We start from the raw sequence: 26,181 nt of genomic DNA, 5'->3' as shown, positions 1-26,181 counted from the left end.
TATATATATATATATATATATATATATATATATATATATATATATATATATATATATATATATACAGTACCGGTCAAAAAGAATTACTTACTTGTAGTAATTGCTGATCTAGAGCAATTCAATAATTTGTCATCGCTATTCCCACAGAACATGTTTGTGGTATTGAAACTAATCAACTATATGTATGCTGTACTATCGTATACTTTTGTTTGCACAGAAAACTGCAAAACGTTGTATGTTACCGCAATGCTATCTGAGCAATACAATTTTAGATATTAGAGTAGCTATTTTTCATTTGGCCGAGATACAGTTTTTTCTTGCCCAATTGCTACACTGTCCACTAAGCTACCTAGCACTCAGCTGAAAATTTCTTTCATTAATTTGAGCAAATTTTGTGCTGCTGCATTGCAAATTGCCTAAGAACTATCTCAAAATGGAATGGTCAGGAAAGATAGAACGTCATCTGAAAATTGCGGTAAAATTGTCACGCTGTGGGAAGAAGGTTACAGTCAAAGGCAAATAGCTGAACGTGTTGGCTGTAGCCAGAAAACAGTTTCCAACATAACGAGAAGGCAATGGGAAGCTGGAAATACAGAAACAAAGAATTCTCGGGAGACCTCGCATGACTTCCATGAAAGACAATCGCCAGCTGATCTGAATATCACTTTCTAACCGATGATTAACTGCACTCTTGGCTAGATCCGAATTTTTGCAGGCCAATGGAGCAAACATTTCCATCTCCACTGTTAAAAGGCGTCTCCGAGAGGGTGGATTGTTTGGCCGCGTTGCTACACGGAAGCCACGCCTTACAGCTGAGCATCGCGTTCGCCTCCTCACATCTGCACAGAACCACAGAAACTGGACAACTGACAATTGGTCACGCATAATCTGGAGCGATGAAAGCAAATTTGAGTTGTTCCGTACTAGTGGTCGCGTATGGATAAGAAGAAAAGCAGGAGCACAGCTGCAAGATGATTGTGTAGTGCAGACGGTACCACAAGGTGGAAATAGTATCATGGTGTGGAGCTGCATGATGAGGAATCGTATTGGTCACATTGCATTGGTCAACGAGTGGTTAAACACTGAAAAGTACATATGCATTCTCGAAAATGCGCTAGTTCCAACAATCTATGAGTTTGAACTAGGTCGTGGTCACATCACACTTATGCATGACAACACTCCCGCTCACCAGGCAAAGGGTGTTCAAAAATGGCTCCAGCACCATGGCTATAGCTCTCTTAGTCCCTGGCCAGCTCAATCACCTGATCTTAATCCAATTGAGCACATATGGGATTATCTTGCGCGTGTTGTCCTGCAGCAGTTGCCACGCAACACATCAGAGCTGTGGCAATGCTTGAAGACAGCGTGGAATAATGTGTCACAAGAAAGAACACAAACCCGTGTTGATAGCATGATTACAAGAGTAAGCAATGTCATGCACGCTAGAGGAGGTTACACAAAATACTGAATCAATATAACACTAATTTTGTTAAGATAATTGTAATTTTACATGCCACATGTGTAAAATGTTGATTTGAGTAATCTTTTTTGACCAGTACTGTGTGTGTGTGTGTGTGTGTGTGTGTGTGTGTGTGTGTGTGTGTGTGTGTGTGTGTGTGTGTGTGTGTGTGTGTGTGTGTGTGTGTGTGTGTGTGTGTGTGTGTGTGTGTGTGTGTGTGTGTGTGTGTGTGTGTGTAATATATCATGTTACTTGTTGATGATGCTGGTTCACGCCTTGAGGAGCATTGCAGTAGCACTTTCAATCATCCTGGGGATGTCTATCATCCCAATTTCACAAACGGCAAGCCTGCTTATTTTGATGTTTCCATTTGGAATACCATGCAGCCTTTGTACACTATACCATCTCAACTTTGGCTGGAGCTGCTGCAACTGCTGGAGAGGAAGAAAAAGATCCTTATCACCAGGCAGATGTGGAAGCTGCAGGCGGATGTTTCTACCCTTTGATAGTTGAAATGTTTGGTTTTGGACACCTGCTAGTTTAGCTACACTAAGAATAATTGCCTCTAAAACAATGACAAAAACTAGACTTTCATTTAGTCAAGCATTTCGTAATTTGTTAGAACAATTATCTGTTCGTCTTTGGCAGTTTAATGCTAGAATATTAAATGATAGATTAGATTTAGTAGTGGATGTAGAGCGTGGGATTTACCCACTGTATAAATAAATATATAAATATATATATATATATATATATATATATATATATATATATATATACTAGGATCCATGGCCCGTCCTTTGTACGGGCAAGATACTGTAGTGTAATTACAGATAGGTCTGTGTACACGTCACGTGCATCTTTGTTGCGAGGTCCCAGATATTCTGAATGAATTCGAATCTTGCTCTTCGTGCTTGTTTCGATCGAAATCGACACACTCCCCGTGTAGCGCTTGCTGCAGAAAACGTGTAGGTTGGATTCGGTGCAAATGCAATCAGAATTTGGAGAGAAACGCAAGCGCTAGAAGAGTAAGTTTCGTCGGCAAGAGATATTCGATTGCTCGAAGCTTTGCGAAGGACGACGATGCATACGGTCTACACAGGACTGGTGCGGGCGTGTGTTCGAATGAACTGGAATGTGTAGCGTTTGCGTTGTCGAGAAATTTTACGCCGGGGGTCGACCCCTGGAGGGGACCCGGTGTATAATTTTTTTAATTATTTTACGCAAACCTTCCCCTGTGCATGCCGAGTGTGCGTGCCGATTTCGGTTGCAAGCGGACAAAAGACGTGGCCTCCAAACGCGAACACACACACACACACACACACAGACAGACAATTTGAGCTTTATATATTACTAGGATCCATGGCCCGTCCTTCGTACGGGCAAGATACTGTAGTGTAAAGGTAGGTCTGTGGACACGTCACGTGTATCTTTGTTGCGAGGTCCCGGATATTCTGAATGAATTCGAATCTTGTTCTTCGCGCTTGTTTCGATAGAAATCGACACACTCCCCGTGTAGCGCTTGCTGCAGAAAACGTGTAGGTTGGATTAGGTGCAAATGCAATCAGAATTTAGAGAGAAACGCAAGCGATAGAAGAGTAGGTTTCGTCGGCAAGAGATATTCGATCACTCGAAGCTTTGCGAAGGACGGCGATGCATAGGATCTACACGGGACCGGTGCGGGCGTGTGTTCGAATGAACCGGAATGTGTACCGTGTGCGTCGTCGAGAAATTTTACGCGAGGGTCGACCCCTCGAGAGGGGACCCGGTACGTAATTTTTTAAATTATTTTACACAAACCATCGCCTGTGCGTACCGAGTGTGCGTGCCTATTTCGGTTTCGAACGGACAAAAGACGTGGCCCCCAAACGCGAACATGCACACACACACACAGACAATTTGAGCTTTATATATTAGACTAGGATCCATGGCCCGTCCTTCGTACGGGCAAGACTGTAGTGTAAAGATAGGTCTGTGGACACGTCACGTGCAATCTTTGTTGCGAGGTCCCGGATATGCTGAATGAATTCGAATCTTGCTCTTCGCGCTTGTTTCGATAGAAATCGACACACTTCTCGTGTAGCGCTTCCTGCAGAAAACGTGTAGGTTGGATTCGGTGCAAATGCAATCAGAATTTGGAGGGAAACGCAAGCGATAGAAGAGTAAGTTTCGTCGGCAAGAGATATTCGATTGCTGGAAGCTTTGCGAAGGACGGCGATGCATAGGGTCTACACGGGACCGGTGCGGGCGTGTGTTCGAATGAACTGCAATGTGTAGCGTTTGCGTCGTCGAGAAATTTTACGCGTGGGTCGATCCCTCGAAAGGGGACCCGGTGTATTATTTCTTTTATTTTTTACGCAAACCTTCCTCTGTGTGTGCCGAGTGTGCGTGCCGATTTCGGTTGCGAACGGACAAAAGACGTGGCCGCCAAACGCGAACATACATACACACACACAGACAGACAATTTGAGCTTTATATATTACTAGGATCCATGGCCCGTCCTTCGTACGGGCAAGATACTGTAGTGTAAGGTAGGTCTGTGGACACGTCACGTGCATCTTTGTTGCGAGGTCCCGGATATTCTGAATGAATTCGAATCTTGTTCTTCGCGCTTGTTTCGATAGAAATCGACACACTCCCCGTGTAGCGCTTGCTGCAGAAAACGTGTAGGTTGGATTCGGTGCAAATGCAATCAGAATTTGGAGAGAAACGCAAGCGATAGAAGAGTAAGTTTCGTCGGCAAGAGATATTCGATCGCTCGAAGCTTTGCGAAGGACGACAATGCATACGGTCTACACAGGACTGGCGTGGGCGTGTGTTCGAATAAACCGGAATGTGTAGCGTTTGCGTCGTCGAGAAATTTTACGCGGGGGTCGACCCCTCAAGAGGGGACCCGGTGCATTATTTTTTTTATTTTTTACGCAAACCTTCCTCTGTGCGTGCCGAGTGTGCGTACCGATTTCGGTTGCGAACGGACAAAAGACGTGGCCTCCAAACGCGAACATACACACACACACACACACACACAGACAGACAATTTGAGCTTTATATATTAGATATATATATATATATATATATATATATATATATATATATATATATACTAATATATATATATATATATATATACTAGTACTACCCACCCCTATGGGCAGTGGCAATGTGGACAATGGCAATCTATCGTTGTGCGCCACTTCTGCAAAGAAGACGCACCTTCCGCGACACATGGACGCACGCATGCACGCAAAAGCGACCCGGTGAGCTGGCGCATCTTGCACTCTGGGAATTAGAGGATGGCGTACAGTGCCTGGCGAGCGCACATCACATCCGCATACTCGGTTAGTAAATTGAGCAAACAAACTCTGGCTCATCCTAGTTCAGAACGTCAAAGTCTACAGCCAGCACATCCAGACGATCAATGCAGTATGTCACCACCGCTACTCTGTCAATTAAATAAACAAACTCCCGTGCATCTCAATCTCCCACGTATCTCAATTCACGTCACATCCGCATATTCGGCACTTCCGCAAAGACACATTCGCATAGCAATCTAATTTTAGGTTAATCTCGCATTTTCCAGCATCCACATCTCAGACTCTTCCCACATAAAACGTCACGATCTATTCATGGAGAATGACGTCACTTCCGCGCATCTCATTTCAGACGGCCAAAGTCTAGTCTCGGGCAGTCGGAGGCGGTCAAGGCGAAATCCGACGCGACCGTTCGTCTCGGACTCGCAATCTCGACCGGCCCACCGCATTTTGCGACGATCCAAGACAGGCATCGTGTCGATCGGCGCGTTACAGACATGCATGTGGACAGACGGAAGTGGGCGTTCCCGAGCGTTCGCGTATTATAGTATCGGATATATATATATATATATATATATATATATATATATATATATATATATATATATATATAAATAAATATAATCATATATGTATGTACAATAAAAGTAGCCCGTTTCAGGGTTCAAGTGCAGCCTCAGTAGGTATGATTTTACAGTTGGTCATTTCCATTCAACCTGCTGACAAAACAAGTAAAGCAAGAATTGCCGCTTTCATATACTGTTCTGCATACAATTCTATAGTATACTGACAAAAAACCTGAAAATTATAATCTCCCAACAGAAGATGACTAAAATGCTTAGTGACCTCTAAAAATCACTGAATTTCAAACTTGTGGCCTCCACAGCAAATTTGCCAGCCCTCACACTTGATAATGACCAGCCCCTTAGTATTAGCAACTTTTGTCTGCCCCATGAAAGAGACTAGTGAACTTGGAATGACTTTCAACGTTAAGTATACACAAAGACAAAACACAATCAAGGATGCCAACAAACACACAGTAGCAGTAACAACTCGACTGCCTTCCACAGAGATCTTTACATAAACGAACGTAAAGTCCCGTATACTTAAGCAAATGTATACCGTCCATAAGCAAACTTCGTATGAGACAAACCAACTAAAACTCTAAACTGACTATACAATCAAAAGAAACTCATACGTTTAAGATAAGAAAATGAGGTTGGTAAGATGAGTTGACGATCTGTTCCCACTTTGTTAGAGAAATCAACAACACCTCCCTTACCTACGGAAGCCGACAGGTGCGCATTTATATCAACGCGCACTTCTCGGCCACTGCTGTCGGCCGAAAGGTGCGCGTTGATATAAACAATCTCAAATGGCAGCGCGCGCTACTTAATTATAACGCACTTTAAAATTGTGTTGTTTAATATCAATTTAACATTTATACACATTATAACGTGCGTTATTTCATATTCGATAGTCGCGTTACAGCCCTAGATTCTTGTTGTATTCTAAATGACGGAAGTGTGGAACGTGCGTGCGCTCTTCGATCAGTAACTGCAATGCTAGTTTCAAAGGGGTCCCCGTTTTGGGATCGTTGTCTACTGCAAGTAGTGCCAACGGCACGAATCGACTTTCCAGTGAACTGGATACGAGTAATGGGTTTCTGAGGCCATACTCTTACGATGTGACGATTGCTCGTGCGTTGAAAGCATTTTGGTATGTTTATATAATTAATTAATTGATTGATTGATGTTTTAATAATAATTAACAAACCTACACACACTTGTACAGGCTGATTGCTGTTTTCAGTAATTATGTTATTGTAATTGTAGAGTTTTATAGATTTATACTTAGCACAAATTTCCAAAAGATATTTTCAAAATTAATATACCCAGCTGAAGAAGGACCTTGGATTGAAACATTGTGTGAATTCATGTTATTTCGTTATGCTGAGTATGAAAGCTCTACAATAACCGATATATCATCATATCATATATGTGCATGCATGTGTGGGTGTGTGGGTATCTGTGGGTGTATATACAGTATATTAGACAGTATATTATACAGTATACTATACAGTATATATACAGTATATTATACAGTATATATACAGTATATTATACAGTATATTATACAGTATATTATACAGTATATTATACACTATATTATACAGAATATGATGCAGTATATATACAGTATATTATACAGTATATATACAGTATATTATACAGTATATTATACAGTATATTATACACTATATTATACAGTATATTATGCAGTATATATATACAGTATATTATACAGTATATTATACACTATATTATACACTATATTATACAGTATATTATGCAGTATATTATACAGTATATTATACAGTATATATACAGTATATATACAGTATATTATACAGTATATATACAGTATATATACAGTATATTATACAGTATATATATACAGTATATTATACACTATATTATACACTATATTATACACTACATTATACAGTATATTATACAGTATATTATACACTATATTATACACTATATTATGCAGTATATTATACAGTATATTATACAGTATATATACAGTATATTATACAGTATATATATACAGTATATTATACACTATATTATACAGTATATTATACAGTATATTATACAGTATATATACAGTATATATACAGTATATTATACAGTATATTATACAGTATATATACAGTATATATACAGTATATATACAGTATATATACAGTATATATACAGTATATATACAGTATATATACAGTATATATATACAGTATATTATACAGTATATATATACAGTATATTATACACTATATTATACAGTATATTATGCAGTATATTATACAGTATATTATGCAGTATATTATGCAGTATATATACAGTATATTATACAGTATATTATGCAGTATATTATGCAGTATATTATACAGTATATATACAGTATATTATACAGTATATTATACAGTATATTATGCAGTATATATGCAGTATATTATACAGTATATATACAGTATATTATACAGTATATTATACAGTATATTATACAGTATATATACAGTATATATACAGTATATTATACAGTATATATACAGTATATATACAGTATATTATACAGTATATTATGCAGTATATATACAGTATATTATGCAGTATATTATACAGTATATTATGCAGTATATTATACAGTATATATACAGTATATATACAGTATATTATACAGTATATATATATACAGTATATTATACAGTATATATATATACAGTATATTATACAGTATATAATACAGTATATTATACACTATATTATACACTATATTATACAGTATATTATACAGTATATTATACAGTATATTATACAGTATATATACTGTATATTATACAGTATATATACAGTATATTATACAGTATATATACAGTATATTATACAGTATATTATACAGTATATATACAGTATATATACAGTATATATACAGTATATATACAGTATATATACAGTATATTATACAGTATATTATACAGTGTATATACAGTGTATATACAGTATATTATACAGTATATATACAGTATATTATACAGTATATTATACAGTATATTATACAGTGTATTATACAGTATATGTCCGGATGGAGCATCTATCTGGAACAGTATGAACAATTTTTAGTTAATTAAATAATTAATAATGTAATTACAGTCTGTCAAAAATATATTGTGTGTAATAATAGTTTTATAGGTCTAAGGTGTTTGCACAGTCTACAGCAGGAAATGGTATTATTCATGTTCAGATTTTCTTAATTAATTTGCTTATTTTCTTATCATCTGATCACTATGAATGGTTTCTATTGGTTGGTGGAAATTATGAGCTGTTAAGAATTTGGTGTTCAAGTTTTTGTAAGAGAGGATGTTGGAGTTGTGACTGGCTCAAGCACTCGTTTTGTATCGAACAACGCTCGTCTCGAGGGTTATGCTAACATATCTCATCAGCTGATCTAGATCTATTATACCTATAAATCCATCAAATGCACGGCTACAGAGGAAGCAAAGACAAGATTTGATTAGGATGGGTTACTGTCATGGAAAGTAGCAGGTTGATTTGGATAGTCAGGTTACATTTGCAACCTTTGAGTGGGAAGTCTATAGGTAATGGGAGTAATTGCGGCTCTCACAGAGGAATTTTTGCAACACCACAGTTAGGAGAAATATGGATTAATAAAGATCAATTATGGCAGTATTGGCTGCAGAAAATAACTGCAAACTACCAAAAAGGACAACTGCAACTACTGTGAATGGTTCTATAGCAGACAATCAAGACTACCAAATCAGACTGGATTTCTATTCAAGCACTGCATGTTTTTGATTCTGCTTGTAGATTATTTTTACTGCTTGAGATGGTTTATTTTGTGTGATATGGATATGTTTAGTCTATACTCTTCAATTTTACAAGCGTTTGTTGAATGTGTCAGCAGCAACTTGTTATCAACGATATTCATGAATGTTGTAAGAAATATACTGTACATATACTTTACAATTCCTACAATGCTTCATTTAGGATGTGAATTGCATGCAAGTTATACTATTTTTAGAATTCACTATTGTTTATATTAATATTTGGTAACGTGCGTTATTCAGAATGGCGGGTGGACAAGTCTGGAAGATCTTTTTTCTCCTCCCCTTTGCATTGTTTGGTGGTGATAACAAAGAGATCTTCCAGACTTGTATTGTCTACCCGCCATTCTGAATAACGCACGTTACCAAATATTAATATAAACAATACAACATTCTAAAAATAGTATTAATAATAATATGCACAACACACGTTGATAAACATGCGCAATTGAGTGTGAATGAAATATATTGAAATGGTTTTCACACAACTCCACAACCAAAAAGTCAAAAATGCAAGTCATCAACATGCAAGCTATGAATAATATTTGTCTATCTCTAACAACAGTGTTATCAGCAATAAATAAATTTGGCATTGCCTTGCCAGATTTCGCAGTTGCTCCATCATTATAAATTCAATTGATAAATGCTTGACTAATGACTAGTAGAGAGTACTTCACTAATAGCAATTAAAAATTGTTGCTGATGCTATTTCAGACTTGATCCTGTTCTGTAGCCCAAGTCTTTACTGTGAAAAGTTAGATTACATTACGACTAGAATCTCCTTTGCCTGCTTGTGGACTCTTCTGCACAGGAAAGAGGGTTCAGTATGACAAGAAAACAATACATGCACACATTCACACATTCACATACACACACACACACACACACGCACACACAGACACAGACACACACATGGACACACACACACACACACACACACACACACACACACGGACACACACACACACACACACACGGACACACACACACACACACACACACACACACACACACACACACACACAATATAGTGTATAATATACTGTATATATACTGTATATATGCTGTATATATACTGTATATATACTGTAATATACTGTATAATATAGTGTATAATATACTGTATAATATACTGTATAATATATATATATATATATATATATATATATATATATATATATATATATATATACTATATAATATACTGTATAATATACTGTATAATATACTGTATAATATACTGTATAATACACTGTATATATACTGTATAATATACTGTATATATACCGTATATGTACTGTATATATACTGTATAATATACTGTATAATATACTGTATATATATACTATATAATATACTGTATAATATACTGTATAATATACTGTATAATATACTGTATATATACCGTATATATATTGTATATATACTGTATAATATACTGTATAATATACTGTATATATATACTATATAATATACTGTATAATACTGTATAATATACTGTATAATATACTCTATAATATACTCTATAATATACTGTATATATACTGTATAATATACTGTATATATATATATATATATATATATATATATACTGTGTATTAGACATCTTCAAGCTCAACGTCAGAAATGGAAAGAACAAATTGTTCCTACCAACAAGTCATTTGTTTGCCAATCTTGTGGAAAGGAATGCCGTTCAAAAGCAGGTGTTAAATCCCACCAGAGACACAGAGGACACTAAAGAGAGTCATCACTGTTATCAGTAGACATGCCATCATATCATATATACTGTATAATATACTGTATAATATACTGTATAATATACTGTATAATATACTGTATAATATACTGTATAATATACTGTATAATATACTGTATAATATACTGTATAATATACTGTATATATACTGTATAATATAGTGTATAATATACTGTATAATATACTGTATAATATACTGTATATATACTGTATATATACTGTATAATATACTGTATAATATACTGTATAATATACTGTATAATATACTGTATAATATACTGTATAATATACTGTATATATACTGTATAATATACTGTATAATATACTGTATAATATACTGTATATATACTGTATAATATACTGTATAATATACTGCATAATATACTGTATAATGTAGTGTATAATATACTGTATATATACTGTATAATATACTGTATAATATACTGCATAATATACTGTATAATATACTGTATAATGTAGTGTATAATATAGTGTATAATATAGTGTATAATATACTGTATAATATACTGTATATACTGTATAATATACTGTATAATATACTGTATAATATACTGTATAATATACTGTATAATATACTGTATAATATACTGTATATATACTGTATAATATAGTGTATAATATACTGTATAATATACTGTATATATACTGTATAATATACTGTATAATATACTGCATAATATACTGTATAATGTAGTGTATAATATACTGTATATATACTGTATAATATACTGTATAATATACTCCATAATATACTGTATAATGTAGTGTATAATATAGTGTATAATATACTGTATAATATACTGTATATATACTGTATAATATACTGTATAATATACTGTATAATATACTGTATAATAGACTGTATAATATAGTGTATAATATAGTGTATAATATACTGTATAATATACTGTATATATACTGTATATATACTGTATAATATACTGTATAATATACTGTCTAATATACTGTATATACACCCACAGATACCCACACACCCACACGTGCATGCACATATATGATATGATGATATATCGGTTATTGTAGAGCTTTCATACACAGCATAACGAAATAACATGAATTCACACAATGTTTCAATCCAAGGTCCTTCTTCAGCTGGGTATATTAATTTTGAAAATATCTTTTGGAAATTTGTGCTAAGTATAAATCTATAAAACTCTACAATTACAATAACATAATTACTGAAAACAGCAATCAGCCTGTACAAGTGTGTGTAGGTTTGTTAATTATTATTAAAAAATCAATCGAAAATCAATCAAAAAAATCAATTCAACGCACGAGCAATCGTCACATCATAAGAGTATGGCCTCAGAAACCCATTACTCGTATCCAGTTCACTGGAAAGTCGATTCGTGCCGTTCGCACTACTTGCAGTAGACAACGATCCCAAAACGGGGACCCCTTTGAAACAAGCATTGCAGTTACTGATCGAAGAGCACACGCACGTTCCACACTTCCGTCATTTAGAATACAACAAGAATCTAGGGCTGTAACGCGACTATCGAATATGAAATAACGCACGTTATAATGTGTATAAATGTTAAATTGATATTAAACAACACAAATTTTAAAGTGCGTTATAATTAAGTAGCGCGCGCTGCCTTTTGAGATTGTTTATATCAACGCGCACCTTTCGGCCGACAGCAGTGGCCGAGAAGTGCGCGTTGATATAAATGCGCACCTGTCGGCTTCCGTACTTACCCCTCACCACTACAACCCCGAAGATGCGTATTGTTATTGTATTATTATTTAACCCCACAAATACTCACCTTCCTACCAGCTCTTAGATCCTCAAGTGATCGATTTTCCGAATTAGAAGAGCCGTCTTTGTGCAAAACCTAACGTAAAGCCAGCACAAGAATACACTTGATCGCAAAACACAATCGTTTTTCGAGTGCTTGAGATTACCGTCGTCCGTCATGGCGCTGTGTTCAATCTCATACGTCGAGAACTAAATTTTACAACGTTTGCGCATGCGCAATTGGACAACGGTGAAGTTCGTTGCGTTATGAGTTCTGGTAGGTCTAAGCCGCCTCCGAACATTCTTGACCGACCTCTGAGCAGGTGGAAGTCTGAGGTAGGCAACTGTTGAATGTTCAATATCCCTTTGGAGAGTTTATGCGTGGGCGTGTTATGTAGGTGAACTTGAGCACGTTTGCTCTGCTTTTCTCGGAGATTGTTCAGTACAGTCAACATAGAGTCTTGTCGGTCGCAGAACTGCAGACAAAGTAACGTGGCGTCTCCATTCGTGTGCTTGTCCGTTTGTCTGTCTTGTCGTTTGTCAATACATTTTCGTTCTTATAAATCGGAACTCGTGCAGGCTAATCGAAATTGATGAAAGCACGTTTGTATGGTGTATGTATTTATATGTCTTCTTTTTTGTTTGTTCTGTTGGTATGACAGAACTTAGCCTCGGCCTCCCAGACCCGTGTAGCATCGATTCAAAAATTGCTCCACGGGTCTGGGATGGTACCACCTCTTCTTAATATATTTCGGTTGGTCCTAGGACCATCATTAGTGTTCAATTTCATGAATACATACCTTTCCAATTATGGCTGTAATCAATGAAGACATCTCATGCATGGTGGGTAGTGATCTGCTGTCTACCAAAGAGTACTGTACACAAACGACGACTTGTAGTACGCTCTTCACGCAAAATCACTCCCTACACTTTGTGGTTTGTATTCTGCGCCTGTCAACGGTTAGTAACAACACCTTCTAGAGCAAATCGGGTTCTAATTTACAAACCGATGCTTCGACGTCTAGACTAGCCAGCTGCATGCTCAACAACTTCACGTCTACTGGACAAAGTCTCGTGAATTCACGGCAAAATTTTGTCGTGATTTCACGGCAAGGCACATCGAATCCGCGACAAGTCACAGTGGATGCATGCATCTCGAATTTTCATTGCGAATTTGCGGCTACATAGTGTTCTTTCTAGAATACTGTGTATTTCTGTAGAATACTGCGTATCTTTCTAAAACCTAAAACTAGACAGCGACTTGTAGCGGATTTGCGGCAATCATCACGTCCGTGGCTCTATTAGTAAAAGAAATTGTTTCATAGCGTCCTGTACGCGTTCCCTACTAACACACAAATGATTAAATCGTAGCTACTCTAAACACAAAGGTACCCGTGCAACGGGATGCGACACGATGTTCTAGCGTGACATGTCTTCATCGTTCTTGCATTATAGTCGTAATTGGGAAGGTATGCATTTATGAAACTGAACACTAATGCTGGTCCTAGGACCAACCGCAACATATTGAGAAGAGGCGGTATCATCCCAGACCCGTGGAGGACAATTTTGAATCGGCACTACACGGGTCTGGGAGGCTGAGGCTAGACAGAACTAATAAAGAAAACTAGACAACAGGGCCAGCTGGGCCAGGTGGGCTCCAACTTTTGAAATGAAACTTCCGCCAACAGGCTTTTGGCGAGAACTTCCAAAAATATTTGTTCAAGTCATTAAATAGATTAGCTATTTTTATGTTCATTTTGGGCGGGGTTTAGCATGTAAGACCTGGCCCGCCCAACATCTAGAGTGCTCTGCCGGCCCTAGACAAACAAACAAGGCCTGCTGTACGTCCATTATCAACACTATCAATATCAGTATTAGAGCAGGCGGAAGGAAATAGAATCGTCTGGTTGGTGGTAAGGTCGTTTCTTGGATCTAGATTATTTAGTGTGGTTGAACACAGTACAACTGTTGTCTTGTGTTGGTGGGATTGAGAAACTTCTTTCTATTTGAGTTCATATTCTGACAAGATGATGTTGCTGAAGTAATTTGCTACGTGACAGATCTTGCAACATGCATGTAGAGCAACAATGAACCAATGGGTTAAGCACAATGGTCTTTAGTCCATACTCACTACACTAATTGACAATGATACCACAGATTGGATGCTTTCACAGTAGAAGGTCTTTGCATGGCTACTTCAAGATATCCATCTGTGTGTTCTGTGCCAGTGTAAAGTCTGGTTCACAATACACCTCGCATCGTGTCGTGTTGCTTCAAAGGAGGCCATTTCTGAAGCGACGTGACATGACGTGTTGGATAGGATTTTTCCTATTCCAGCCCGTCGCGTTGCGTTGTGTCGGAAACGGTCTCCTTTGATGCGACACGACGTGATACGAGGTGTATTGTGAACCAGGCTTTAGGATGTAGGACTTGGATGCAGGTCAGATGACATGTTTGAATGATTCAACTACATATGAGGAAATTATGGTTGTTATACAAGACAAAGACAATCATGATTTATATCTCTTACTAATTTTACTGCTCAATGCTCTGTAAATTTAGGTGTCTGGTTTCTTCGAATGCTTGGATGTAGTCAGAATAAAGTGAAAAGGAATTATCGCTCAGCTGAAAATCAGTTTGTATGCGTCTGTCAAGAACTTACTTTTTGTGGTCTAATGTAAGATGGGTGTAGTTTGAAGTGAGTATCGTTGTTATAGGCTTGCAGAGCTTGGTCAAGAGGTTGGCATACGAATGTTGGATATCCTCGCTGTCAGGGAGCGCGGATCACGTCGGGAGACAAGACTACTAAATATACTTCTTTTTATCAAAGGCCCTCTATGGAAGGTATTGGCGTTCGCGAGTAATATCGTATTCGCCCGTAATAACGCCCATATTGAAATAACGTCCATGCTCGTATATATGCCCATGTGCGACATGTCAGAACTTTCAGCCCGAAAAAACACCCATACCCAACTATACGCCCATGCCCACGTATTAGCCCAAGATACACATGCACAGACAAAACAAAATGGGTCCGCAGAACATTCGTCTTCGTCTGTGTGCGTTTGATGAGCTGGTGTCAATGTTAAGCGAAAGTGCTTACTGCTAGACTCATGTCTTTGTTGCAATTATCGGCGCTGGTGCTCTTGACGGGCGTCAGGTCGACCACGTGTGTATAGTGTTTAGTTTCTGCGTGTATGTTGATGCTGTATGGATACCAGTAGCTTTGATCTTGCAAATGGATAATTGCAAGCATTCGTGATATTTCTGTCTTCAAGTATTTAGATGATGACTGGCCAAATGACAGCATTTTGTGACCATTTATACGTGTAGGACCAAAATAACTCCCATGCCCTAGTGTATGCCCAGGAAATATGTCTTTCTTTTCTATACGCCCAGGGCATTATTACGGGCGAAAACGTTAGAATGACTATTTTTGAAAGGCCTACCTCTGTTTCCTTTTGTCTTGTGGTGTCCAAATGAGTTTTGGAGGTTGACTGTGTATTGTCCTTTGGTCCTCTAGCGTGCATGACATTGCTTACTCTTGTAATCATGCTATCAACACGGGTTTGTGTTCTTTCTTGTGACACATTATTCCACGCTGTCTTCAAGCATTGCCACAGCTCTGATGTGTTGCGTGGCAACTGCTGCAGGACAACACGCGCAAGATAATCCCATATGTGCTCAATTGGATTAAGATCAGGTGATTGAGCTGGCCAGGGACTAAGAGAGCTATAGCCATGGTGCTGGAGCCATTTTTGAACACCCTTTGCCTGGTGAGCGGGAGTGTTGTCATGCATAAGTGTGATGTGACCACGACCTAGTTCAAACTCATAGATTGTTGGAACTAGCGCATTTTCGAGAATGCATATGTACTTTTCAGTGTTTAACCACTCGTTGACCAATGCAATGTGACCAATACGATTCCTCATCATGCAGCTCCACACCATGATACTATTTCCACCTTGTGGTACCGTCTGCACTACACAATCATCTTGCAGCTGCGCTCCTGCTTTTCTTCTTATCCATACGCGACCACTAGTACGGAGCAACTCAAATTTGCTTTCATCGCTCCAGATTATGCGTGACCAATTGTCAGTTGTCCAGTTTCTGTGGTTCTGTGCAGATGTGAGGAGGCGAACGCGATGCTCAGCTGTAAGGCGTGGCTTCCGTGTAGCAACGCGGCCAAACAATCCACCCTCTCGGAGACGCCTTTTAACAGTGGAGATGGAAATGTTTGCTCCATTGGCCTGCAAAAATTCGGATCTAGCCAAGAGTGCAGTTAATCATCGGTTAGAAAGTGATATTCAGATCAGCTGGCGATTGTCTTTCATGGAAGTCATGCGAGGTCTCCCGAGAATTCTTTGTTTCTGTATTTCCAGCTTCCCATTGCCTTCTCGTTATGTTGGAAACTGTTTTCTGGCTACAGCCAACACGTTCAGCTATTTGCCTTTGACTGTAACCTTCTTCCCACAGCGTGACAATTTTACCGCAATTTTCAGATGACGTTCTATCTTTCCTGACCATTCCATTTTGAGATAGTTCTTAGGCAATTTGCAATGCAGCAGCACAAAATTTGCTCAAATTAATGAAAGAAATTTTCAGCTGAATGCTAGGTAGTTTAGTGGACAGTGTAGCAATTGGGCAAGAAAAAACTGTATCTCTGCCAAATGAAAAATAGCTACTCTAATATCTAAAATTGTATTGCTCAGATAGCATTGCGGTAACATACAACGTTTTGCAGTTTTCTGTGCAAACAAAAGTATACGATAGTACAGCATACATATAGTTGATTAGTTTCAATACCACAAACATGTTCTGTGGGAATAGTGATGACAAATTATTGAATTGCTCTAGATCTGCAATTACTACAAGTAAGTAATTCTTTTTGACCGGTACTGTATATATATATATATATATATATATATATATATATATATATATATATATATATATATATATATATGGGGGTCATCTAAAGTTAACCAACAGACAGTAGGGGCCAAAAGTTTTTAGCAGGCGTAGTTTGCAGGGTTAACATATCAAACTATGCGGACCTCAGCAATTTGCCAGCCCTCCCTCCACACTTAATAATGACCGGTCCCCTAATATGAGAGAAACATGTGCATTGTGTCACAAGGTCATGAACCACTGAGTGGATTAGAATACGAGCCACTTGCTTGTTTGTCTAACAAATCAGTCGGCTCATGTATTTATTAGTTTTCTGCCTTTTCTACTTTACAGCAGCCACTGATATGTTCAAATCTACTTCCAAATCTATCTCAGTGTAATTCTATCATACTTTAGCTTTTAAAACTGATAACTGGTATTCAGACCAGACTGTCTGTCTGCCAGTTTATTCAAGCAGTTGGGTATGTGTGTCTTGCTAGCTGCTGAGCAGTCTACTTTGTTATGCACTTTACTGTATGCTAGTAATGAGAGAGAAATCAAAATGTCACTTTATCTTAAAGGGGAACTCCCATGAAAATAGAAGTAACGTTCTCATGATAGTAATAAGTGGCCTGATTCTATTGGTACCTTTCTTTCTTAATAGAACTCTTTCTGAACGGAGAAATTGAGCTTCCAACGTGGGGGCGTAACCCTATGGTAGTCGCCATTTTGAGATGATGACGTACGAATATCTTACCGATTGCGCATGTGTTGTCATCAGAGTATATGGCGTAGCTTCCGTACAGTTTTGAGCCCGAATGTGATGACGCTGAGAGCAGTTCGAGTTCGGGAAACTCTCATGAAATTGATTCGGACACAGGGGACGGAATCCCCGAGCACTTTACCACGCATCATCATAGACGGCTCACACCCAAGGACGTTCTTAGTGAGCATCCAAGATACTGTGTTATTAGATGCTACATCCTTTCAAATTCTGACTGACCCTCGATATATCCTCGCTACACAGAGCAACATACGCGAGCAAGATTGTAGAGATTTCATACACATCAGGAACAAAATAACATGAATTCACACAATAATTCAATCCAAAGACGTTTTTCAGTCCCGCATTAAGTTTGAAATTATCTTTTGGAAATTTCTGCAATGTATAACTCTACAATAACGACTACATCATTACTAAACACATCTACAACTACATGTGTTCATGTGTGTATTTGTCTAATTTTGTAATTATTATTAATCAATTTAATTAATTATCTAAACATACCAAAAAGATTTCAGTGCACCAGCAATCAATGCATCGGAAGAGTATGGTTTCTGAAACCCACTACTCGTATCCAATTCACTGGAAAGTCGATTAGTACCGTTTCCACGACGTGCACCAAACAACGATCCCAAACTGGGGTCCCTTGAGCTGCTAGAAGATCAAAGAGCGCGCACACATGTTCCACAGTTCATCTAGTTAGAATACAAGACGGTGACGTGTCCATTGTATTTAGAATAGCGCACGTTATTTTGTAGTACCTAGAAAAGTAAATTTTACACATTTGGTAACGCGCGCTACACTATTTGTGTCTATTGATATGATAGCCTCGGTATTCCAGACTGCTTTCTGCACGTGATGGGAGGGTAGGGTGGGAGGAGAGAAGAAAGCAGTCTGGGGACAGCTTTATTGTAAGTGACTTCGGAAAAGGCGCGACAGCTCAAAGTTCAGAAACATCCGCTCCAATCAAAACCACCGCTAAAAAAAAACGGCCAATCAGCGCTGCAGATATTTGCAGACGTCAATAAGTACTTTGTAATTACCTCTAAACGATTGTTGAGATTGTAAAATAGCACAGTGGGGTGCAGATAACACTAACCAACGCAACGCTATTGTTTCTGTGTTGACATGTTGGCATGGATATCCCATCGAGCGCTAGCACTACAGAGATTCGATCTGCGACAGAGATTTGTGGCAGTTGTCGTCGATGAAGCACATACTGTCGTTCAGTGGTGAGAATGAAATTTAGTCATGCAGGCCAGGTTCATAGCGAGTTTACACTTTTTTTTATAGGGGTGGAGTGAGCTTTGACTGTACTGATGGTCATGACGACGACCCTTTTCGTGTTTGGTGTGGTCTCGTAGGTGAGTTGAGATCGTTGTTGGACGTTCCATGTCTGGCCTTGACGGCAACAGCTTCCACTGCTACAAGAAGTATCCTAAATCAAGCTTTGGGTCTACGCAATGCAGTTCAAATCGTCAAGAGTCCAGATAGGCCTAACATCTTCCTGTGCGTCAAGAAAGTGCATCCAGGTCCAGAAACGACTTTCTGTTGGCTTCTCCAAAGATTGAATACTTTGGGAATTAATTGTCCTAGAGTTCTTGTGTACTGCAAAACTCAAAATGCTTGTGCCTTTTTATACACCCACTTTCAGCGTTCTCTAGGAGGAAAGGCATTCTTTCCTGAAGGTGAGAACAGAATGGAAAACCGTCTGGTAGAGATGTTTCATTCCAGCACACCTGAGGCCAACAAAGAACTCATATTGGAATCACTTTCAGACACCAATGGAAAGTGCAGAATAGTGTTTGTTACCAATGCCTTGGGAATGGGTATTGATGTCAAGGGACTGTACACAGTTCTCCACAATGGTCCCTCCAACTGTTTAGAAGCCTACATGCAAGAGATAGGGCGATGTGGTCGAGATGGGACTCAGAGTTTGGCTCTTTTATATTACCATGGGCAACAACTGGCTCACGTTGATTCCAGTATGTACCAGTATCTGATGAATTCAAACATTTGTCGGCGACATCTCTTGTTGTCTTCTTTTGGAGCAGCTTCTCCTTCTGTATGCATTCAACATAACTGTTGTGATATCTGTGCAGAGACGTGTACATGTGATGAGAATAGCTGTTCAGGTATGTTAGAGTGTTTGGGTGTTGATCAAGAGGAGGGAGTAACTGAAAGTCCTGTTCAGTCTATCACACTGATGCAGCAAATGCTGCTTAGGGAAGCACTTAATGAATGTCAATTGAGAGAGGAAATGCGTTTAGCGTCGTTGGACCAACAGCCTTACTATACATGTCCTGTTGATATAAATCGTCTTAGCCAGGAAGCAGTTGAATGCATTATAGGACACTTGGGTACATTGCACAGAGTGACTGATGTCATAGACTTGTTGCCAGAGCTAAGTGAAGCTAAGGCAAAAGATATTTTTGATATTATTGATTTGGTATTAAATTATAAAGTGTAAAATAGTGCAGGCTATATCTCGTCAAAGGTACTATTGTAAATGTATAATAATTGTATTGTCTATTAATTAAATGAATTCAACGGCTACTGTAATGAGCATATACACTAAATTGAGGTACAGTATCTACTACATAAATTATAAATTTTTGCTTTATTGTATATTAATATACAATGAAGCAAACATGTTCACAGTATGTCTTAAAATTAATTACTAAAAGTACATGATAGTATCATGATCTTTCACTAAAACTAAACTGAAATTGAAACATTTAAAAGTGAGTATTGTTATCACGTAATCATTGTACTAGCTTGCACTACAGGTACAGAGACAGGGTTAATTGTCACATCTGTGGACAACCTACTGAAGTAGCTTTCATATTAGCAACAGACATTCTGTCATAGACATTTGACTGAATATAACTAGTCTTGCTTGGAACTGATTTTAATTAAATCCCATCATGTAATAATTGGCATGCACAGGAGATCCCTCAGTCACTTTGAGTCATCCTCACACATGAAATGCATTAATTAATTGTATTGGCCTGGCTTATAATTGCACATGCAGCACGTTGCACCTATACGTAGACACTTGCACAATAGCTAATTAGCTAAACCTAAAGCTATAAAAGAAGTTACCACAACCTAACTAAAACTATAGAAGTTACCAAACTAAACCTATTCTAGCAAAATGTGTTCGAAAAAGTAAAACATAAAATAAAACAGACTCAAACAACAAGCAAGATTTCCTATGCAGTCACATTTGAAACAGGATGCTCCACTTCTTGGCCATGCAGCTTCTGCTTCTGCTTCCTAATCCAAGTTAGAAGTGAGCTAGGTGTGAGTCCTTGCAAGACATCTCGATTCATCTTTGTAAATGTCTTGTATGCTCGTCCAGGACTATATGCACTCATATTCTGTCTCAAAGCTTCATTGGCAATCAAACGCACATCTTTCTGCTTATCAATCCTAGCATGGTTCCCAGACTCCCGATGAACTTGTAGAGCCATATCCAAATTGTCAAGAACAGCTTCGACGCCTTGTGAAGCACGACTTACCAGCTGAGCTGAAGCAAAAGAGACATTAGCACCTTGATTAGCAATCAGTTCCTTGACTATGTTGTTATTATGCTCCACCATTAAGTCTAAAGGAATGTTATTGCCAATCCCTCCACGCATATTGAAGCCTCTGTTCCAAAGCTGACGATGTGCCTCACTACAGCTCAACAATGCCATCTGGTCAGCAACAAAGCAGAAAGCTTCCAGAGCATACTTTGTTCTTCTGGTCTCTTTGAAGTGTAAAAACTTGAATTTCCACAAACGTAGAAGCCTCTCCCCATCCATTTCTGAAACTGCGTCTTCAAAATCTCGTTCCAAAAGAGACGTTTTCAAAAAATTAGAAAAATAATTAAACACTTTGTCTTCAGCAGCAGTAGTTGAATCATGAGATTTGTCTGTTTGGTCAATATTTGATTCATCATTGTCAGAAATGAGTAGTAGATGCACGTTACTTTCATGTTCACAACGAGCAAGCTTAGACCGGAACACTAAAGTACACTCAGGGTCACGACATAGCCAAAATCCTGCCTCATTTTCTTCAATACATGATCTATGTTGTTGCTGCTGCATAGAGTGCTGGCTTTCACTCTCAACGTGAGTAAATACTGAACATTGTCTACTGTCACTGTATAGAGACTTCATTGCATGTTGTTCTCCTGACATTACTGCACAAGCAATTTCAGTCTGCACAGGAAGTGATGATGTCTGTTGTCTTTGTACCTGCAAAGTTTTCAGTCTTCCAAGGAGAGACCATAGATTGCCACGGTAGCTTCTCAAGCTTGCTGACTGATGGGCCAAATTTACTAAACTAGTAGGTGTCATTCCAATTTGCTGGCTGTCACGCACTCTAGGCACACTGTTGCAAGAAGGCACAGTAGTCAGGGATGGTTGTACAACTGTACTTTCTGATAGTCCTGTAACTTCTGGGAAACCAGACTGTACAACACTGATCAAGGCTGAAGCATGTTTCTTGGTTTCTATCCACTGAAGAACATACTTGTCCACCATGCTTAAAACTTCGCCGTGAAACCACGTTGCTTCCAGTGATTTAGGCATCCCAGGAGGAACAGGTGAATCGTCAAAATCCTTCAATTTGAAATGAGTGACAGCTGCTGCCAGAATATATCCATCCAACACATCATTTACAAATGATCTACAAGATCGGTAGCGCTTATGGGTATCTCTTCCAATGTCCCTGCGGTCAAGGCGATTTCTTAATTGATAGAGAGTTCCCACATCTTTTGTACTTTGAGTATCATAAAACTTTGTAAATATAAGGTTTACAAAGTTCATGCTACAGTGAAAATGCCCAGCATGAGTAAATACTCGCTCTAGCCTTTCATAAGATGTTGCACCATTAATGACTGCCAATTGAGAACTCCGGATTCTCTCTACAGTCAGTTGGTCACCGCCAAACTGCATCCTCACGAAAGGCTGAGAGTACGTATGTCTGCCACTCTCGTCTTGCCACATAGAGCTATACGGAACATATGTTTGATTTACATGTTCTAAAATTTTCACCATGTCCTGCTGTTTATTTTCATTAAACTCAAGTAGGCCCAAACAGTTTCGTATAGACTTCTTACTAGCTTGCTTGGTATATTGGTGTTCAATATGATTTACAACATATTTTGCAAAATGTGAGAAACCAGGCATGTACTTGGTGATGATCCTCTCCACCATAATTGCAAATTCTTTTCTCAGATATGCATGGTCATCCAAAGACGGCAAAAAAGCAGTGTCTGGCACAGACAAAATAGAACACCTAGGCCTTGCAGTTGGCAGATGGCAGTCAACAATTCGTTCGTTTGTAGCAATCATATTGAACCAATGAAGAGACTTGTTTCTCCTGTCAATAGTCATGTACTTGGTCTTGATTGAAATGTCCAAGTTGTCTCCTGTCAGTTGAAAGCATAAGGTCTCTAAGTGTGCCTCCTGCTCTGAGCCTTCTTCAGGTTCCCAACTAATGGAAGAAGAAGAGTCAGAGGTCTCACTACCAACGATATTCTCAGTAATATCACCATTTCTTGTGCTATCAAAGCTGTGAAAAGTTACATGCGATAAACAGTCGGAGGTCTGCAGCTGCAAAGATTGATTCTGGAATGACTGGCATTTCTTTTCCAGGTTATCTTTCCAGCAGAGCAATAAAGTGTTAAAAGTTCCTGACATAGACTTGATCTTTCGAAATGTCGTCTTATGAGACATACAAACACCCAACCGGTTCAGTCTGTTTTAAGCCCTTTTTTGGCTCCTGAATTAAAAAGGATCATGCTGACTACTGATTGTAAAGCACCCATGTAAGGATTTCGAGCCTTAAGCAGACATGCTGCTACCATACATGTATGTGCTTGCAACTTCTCATTGTTGTCAATTAAAGTTATATTAGGACTCACAGACACTCCTAGGACTTTCCATAATGTAGGTGCTATTGTCTGCAGTTCGTAAACAGTTTTCTGTATTGTCAATGATGTCATACCCAAAAAAGAAGAGTTGCGAAATGAACTGTGAGTAGATGGTCTGCACATTTCTTCACATTCTTTATTGATAAGATTGCACATTCCTTTGATCAAAAACGGCAAAACATCAGAATTTTTCAGAGCAGCTAGAGCAATCCTGTCAGGCTTCAGAGTGGCTAAAGCACGTCTCAGGCCATGGTATTGGTTTGAAATGGTGACATCACATGTTTTGGATGGGTAAATCACCTGCACCTAATACAGTACATATGCAACAATAAGTAGTCAACAGGCACAGATGGCACATACTGCACGCGTTCACCTTCACTATAGACTGAACGGACTCAGTTGAAGAATCTGTTTGACCAGGTGTTTCATCAACAGCTCCTTCGGTTACTCTAGTGTAAAAGGGCACATGCAGCCTAGCAAATTCTGATGTAGAGGGAATAGATCCCCGCTTTACTGGTGGCTCAAACCGAGTCAGTAGTGCAGTACAGGTATGTTCAGCTGCTGTCATTGACGAAGACGGCGTGGGCAGAGGCGGTGCAGCCGCCAAAATGGCTGAAGCTCCTGCAACAAATAGCTAATTAGTATTGATCAGAGTGAGATAGCGGCTCACAATACTCTTACGTGGTCGCTGAGGCGAACTACGACTGGGCGCTGGAATACGTGAAGGCGGTAAAGCCATTGCGCGACGTACACAATGAAGTGTTACAGACTTCTTCGCAGCAAAGTTTCCCTCGAAGAGGGACCGTGCGACGTTGTGCACGAAAGGTCGATGAACTGCAGCACCAGCAGTGTTTCTCACGAAAGGTCTAAACGTGCACACCCATAACTCAGACGACCGCGATGATCAAATACAAAAAGTAACAATTAACCTTTCGTCACCAGCCATCGGGGGACTTGCCGTCAGGTCTGCTTTCTTGACAGTACATGAACTTGTTGGAGACGCTATGACTCCTCTCTTGAACCTCCAACAGGACAATGTCTTCTTGTATGTCAACGTAATGGACTTCTTCGTGGCTTCAAGTTTGTTGCACTCGCGTTCGAAAGTCAGCAGTCTGCTTCGACAAGAACCACATACGTAGTGTGAAATGCCATCTGTGTCGCTGATGTCTAATCCGGTAGCTTGCTGAAGCTTTGTGCAGAGATCCTGGCTCGTTTGAAACAAATTGTGTTTGCTTTGAGAACTCAGAAAGCGGTTGCCACACAGCCGGCACTTGTCGGCTGCAAGAAACTTCTTTGGCGTTCGAGCCGTGGACATTATACAAAACAATTAACCGCACCAACAGATCTAAACGGTACTACACGGTATCTGATTGCTGTAAGTGGTTATATAATCGTATTGTTTCTATTGAACGAGGGTATTATAGATTTACATGAGCACCGCCTTCTTCCGAAGTCACTTACAATAGAGCTGTCCCCAGACTGCTTTCTTCTCTCCTCCCACCCTACCCTCCCATCACGTGCAGAAAGCAGTCTGGAATACCGAGGCTATTGATATGAGTGCGGCCGAGAACGGCGGACTGATATCAATCCGCCGCTACCGGCTTCCGTATGTACGTACCTGTGCGCTAGCCAGGCGTTGTCGTGTTATACGGGAACCGGGCACGACGGCGCGAGAGGGTCTGGTACGAGGCTACCTGTGCGCCACACTTGGAGACCGCCGAATCAGGCTGTATCGTAAGTGTTAACTAGCCCGCGTTGTAGCCTACGCCATGATACACTCAGATGGCTGTCCGAGCTCAGCGCGTTTGGTAATGTTTCCATTGCAAAAACACGTTGTTTTGGACTTACCAAAATTGTGTGACCGAA

General features: G+C 38.9%; 3 protein-coding genes and 2 long non-coding RNA genes across 5 annotated transcripts; 3 read left to right on the top strand and 2 right to left on the bottom strand.

Annotated features, from left to right (window-relative positions):
* Window positions 1–6,243: 6,243 nt before the first annotated feature.
* Window positions 6,244–9,330, top strand: LOC134185902 (uncharacterized). Its single transcript, XR_009970872.1, has 2 exons — window positions 6,244–6,490; window positions 8,527–9,330. It is a non-coding gene; the product is annotated as an uncharacterized LOC134185902 (long non-coding RNA).
* A 178-nt stretch (window positions 9,331–9,508) lies between these two features.
* Window positions 9,509–12,928, bottom strand: LOC134186180 (uncharacterized). The gene is made up of 3 exons (XR_009970916.1): window positions 12,883–12,928; window positions 12,744–12,812; window positions 9,509–9,982 (listed from the first exon to the last, which is right to left on the bottom strand). It is a non-coding gene; the product is annotated as an uncharacterized LOC134186180 (long non-coding RNA).
* Window positions 12,929–12,961: 33 nt separating this feature from the next.
* Window positions 12,962–16,180, top strand: LOC134186172 (trafficking protein particle complex subunit 5-like). Its single transcript, XM_062654091.1, has 3 exons — window positions 12,962–13,051; window positions 13,114–13,202; window positions 15,433–16,180. Exons 1-3 carry the CDS (start codon window positions 12,983–12,985, stop codon window positions 15,782–15,784), a joined length of 510 nt encoding a protein of 169 aa, XP_062510075.1. The 5' UTR covers window positions 12,962–12,982; the 3' UTR covers window positions 15,785–16,180.
* A 3,097-nt stretch (window positions 16,181–19,277) lies between these two features.
* LOC134185754 (ATP-dependent DNA helicase RecQ-like) lies at window positions 19,278–21,021 on the top strand. The gene is made up of 2 exons (XM_062653621.1): window positions 19,278–19,621; window positions 19,683–21,021. The coding sequence occupies exons 1-2, from the start codon at window positions 19,518–19,520 to the stop codon at window positions 20,857–20,859; spliced, it is 1,281 nt and encodes a 426-aa protein (XP_062509605.1). The 5' UTR covers window positions 19,278–19,517; the 3' UTR covers window positions 20,860–21,021.
* Window positions 21,022–21,378: 357 nt separating this feature from the next.
* On the bottom strand, window positions 21,379–25,630 carry LOC134185252 (uncharacterized). The gene is made up of 6 exons (XM_062653032.1): window positions 25,245–25,630; window positions 24,997–25,181; window positions 24,689–24,936; window positions 24,496–24,621; window positions 24,390–24,442; window positions 21,379–23,876 (listed from the first exon to the last, which is right to left on the bottom strand). Exons 1-6 carry the CDS (start codon window positions 25,628–25,630, stop codon window positions 21,605–21,607), a joined length of 3,270 nt encoding a protein of 1,089 aa, XP_062509016.1. The 3' UTR covers window positions 21,379–21,604.
* Between the last annotated feature and the right edge of the window lie 551 nt (window positions 25,631–26,181).

The sequence above is a fragment of the Corticium candelabrum genome, chromosome 10 (genome assembly GCF_963422355.1).
Source record: "Corticium candelabrum chromosome 10, ooCorCand1.1, whole genome shotgun sequence".
Taxonomy (NCBI): Eukaryota; Metazoa; Porifera; class Homoscleromorpha; order Homosclerophorida; family Plakinidae; genus Corticium; species Corticium candelabrum.
The sequence above is the reverse complement of the archived record's forward strand: the minus strand, read 5'-3'. Positions and strand labels throughout refer to the sequence as shown.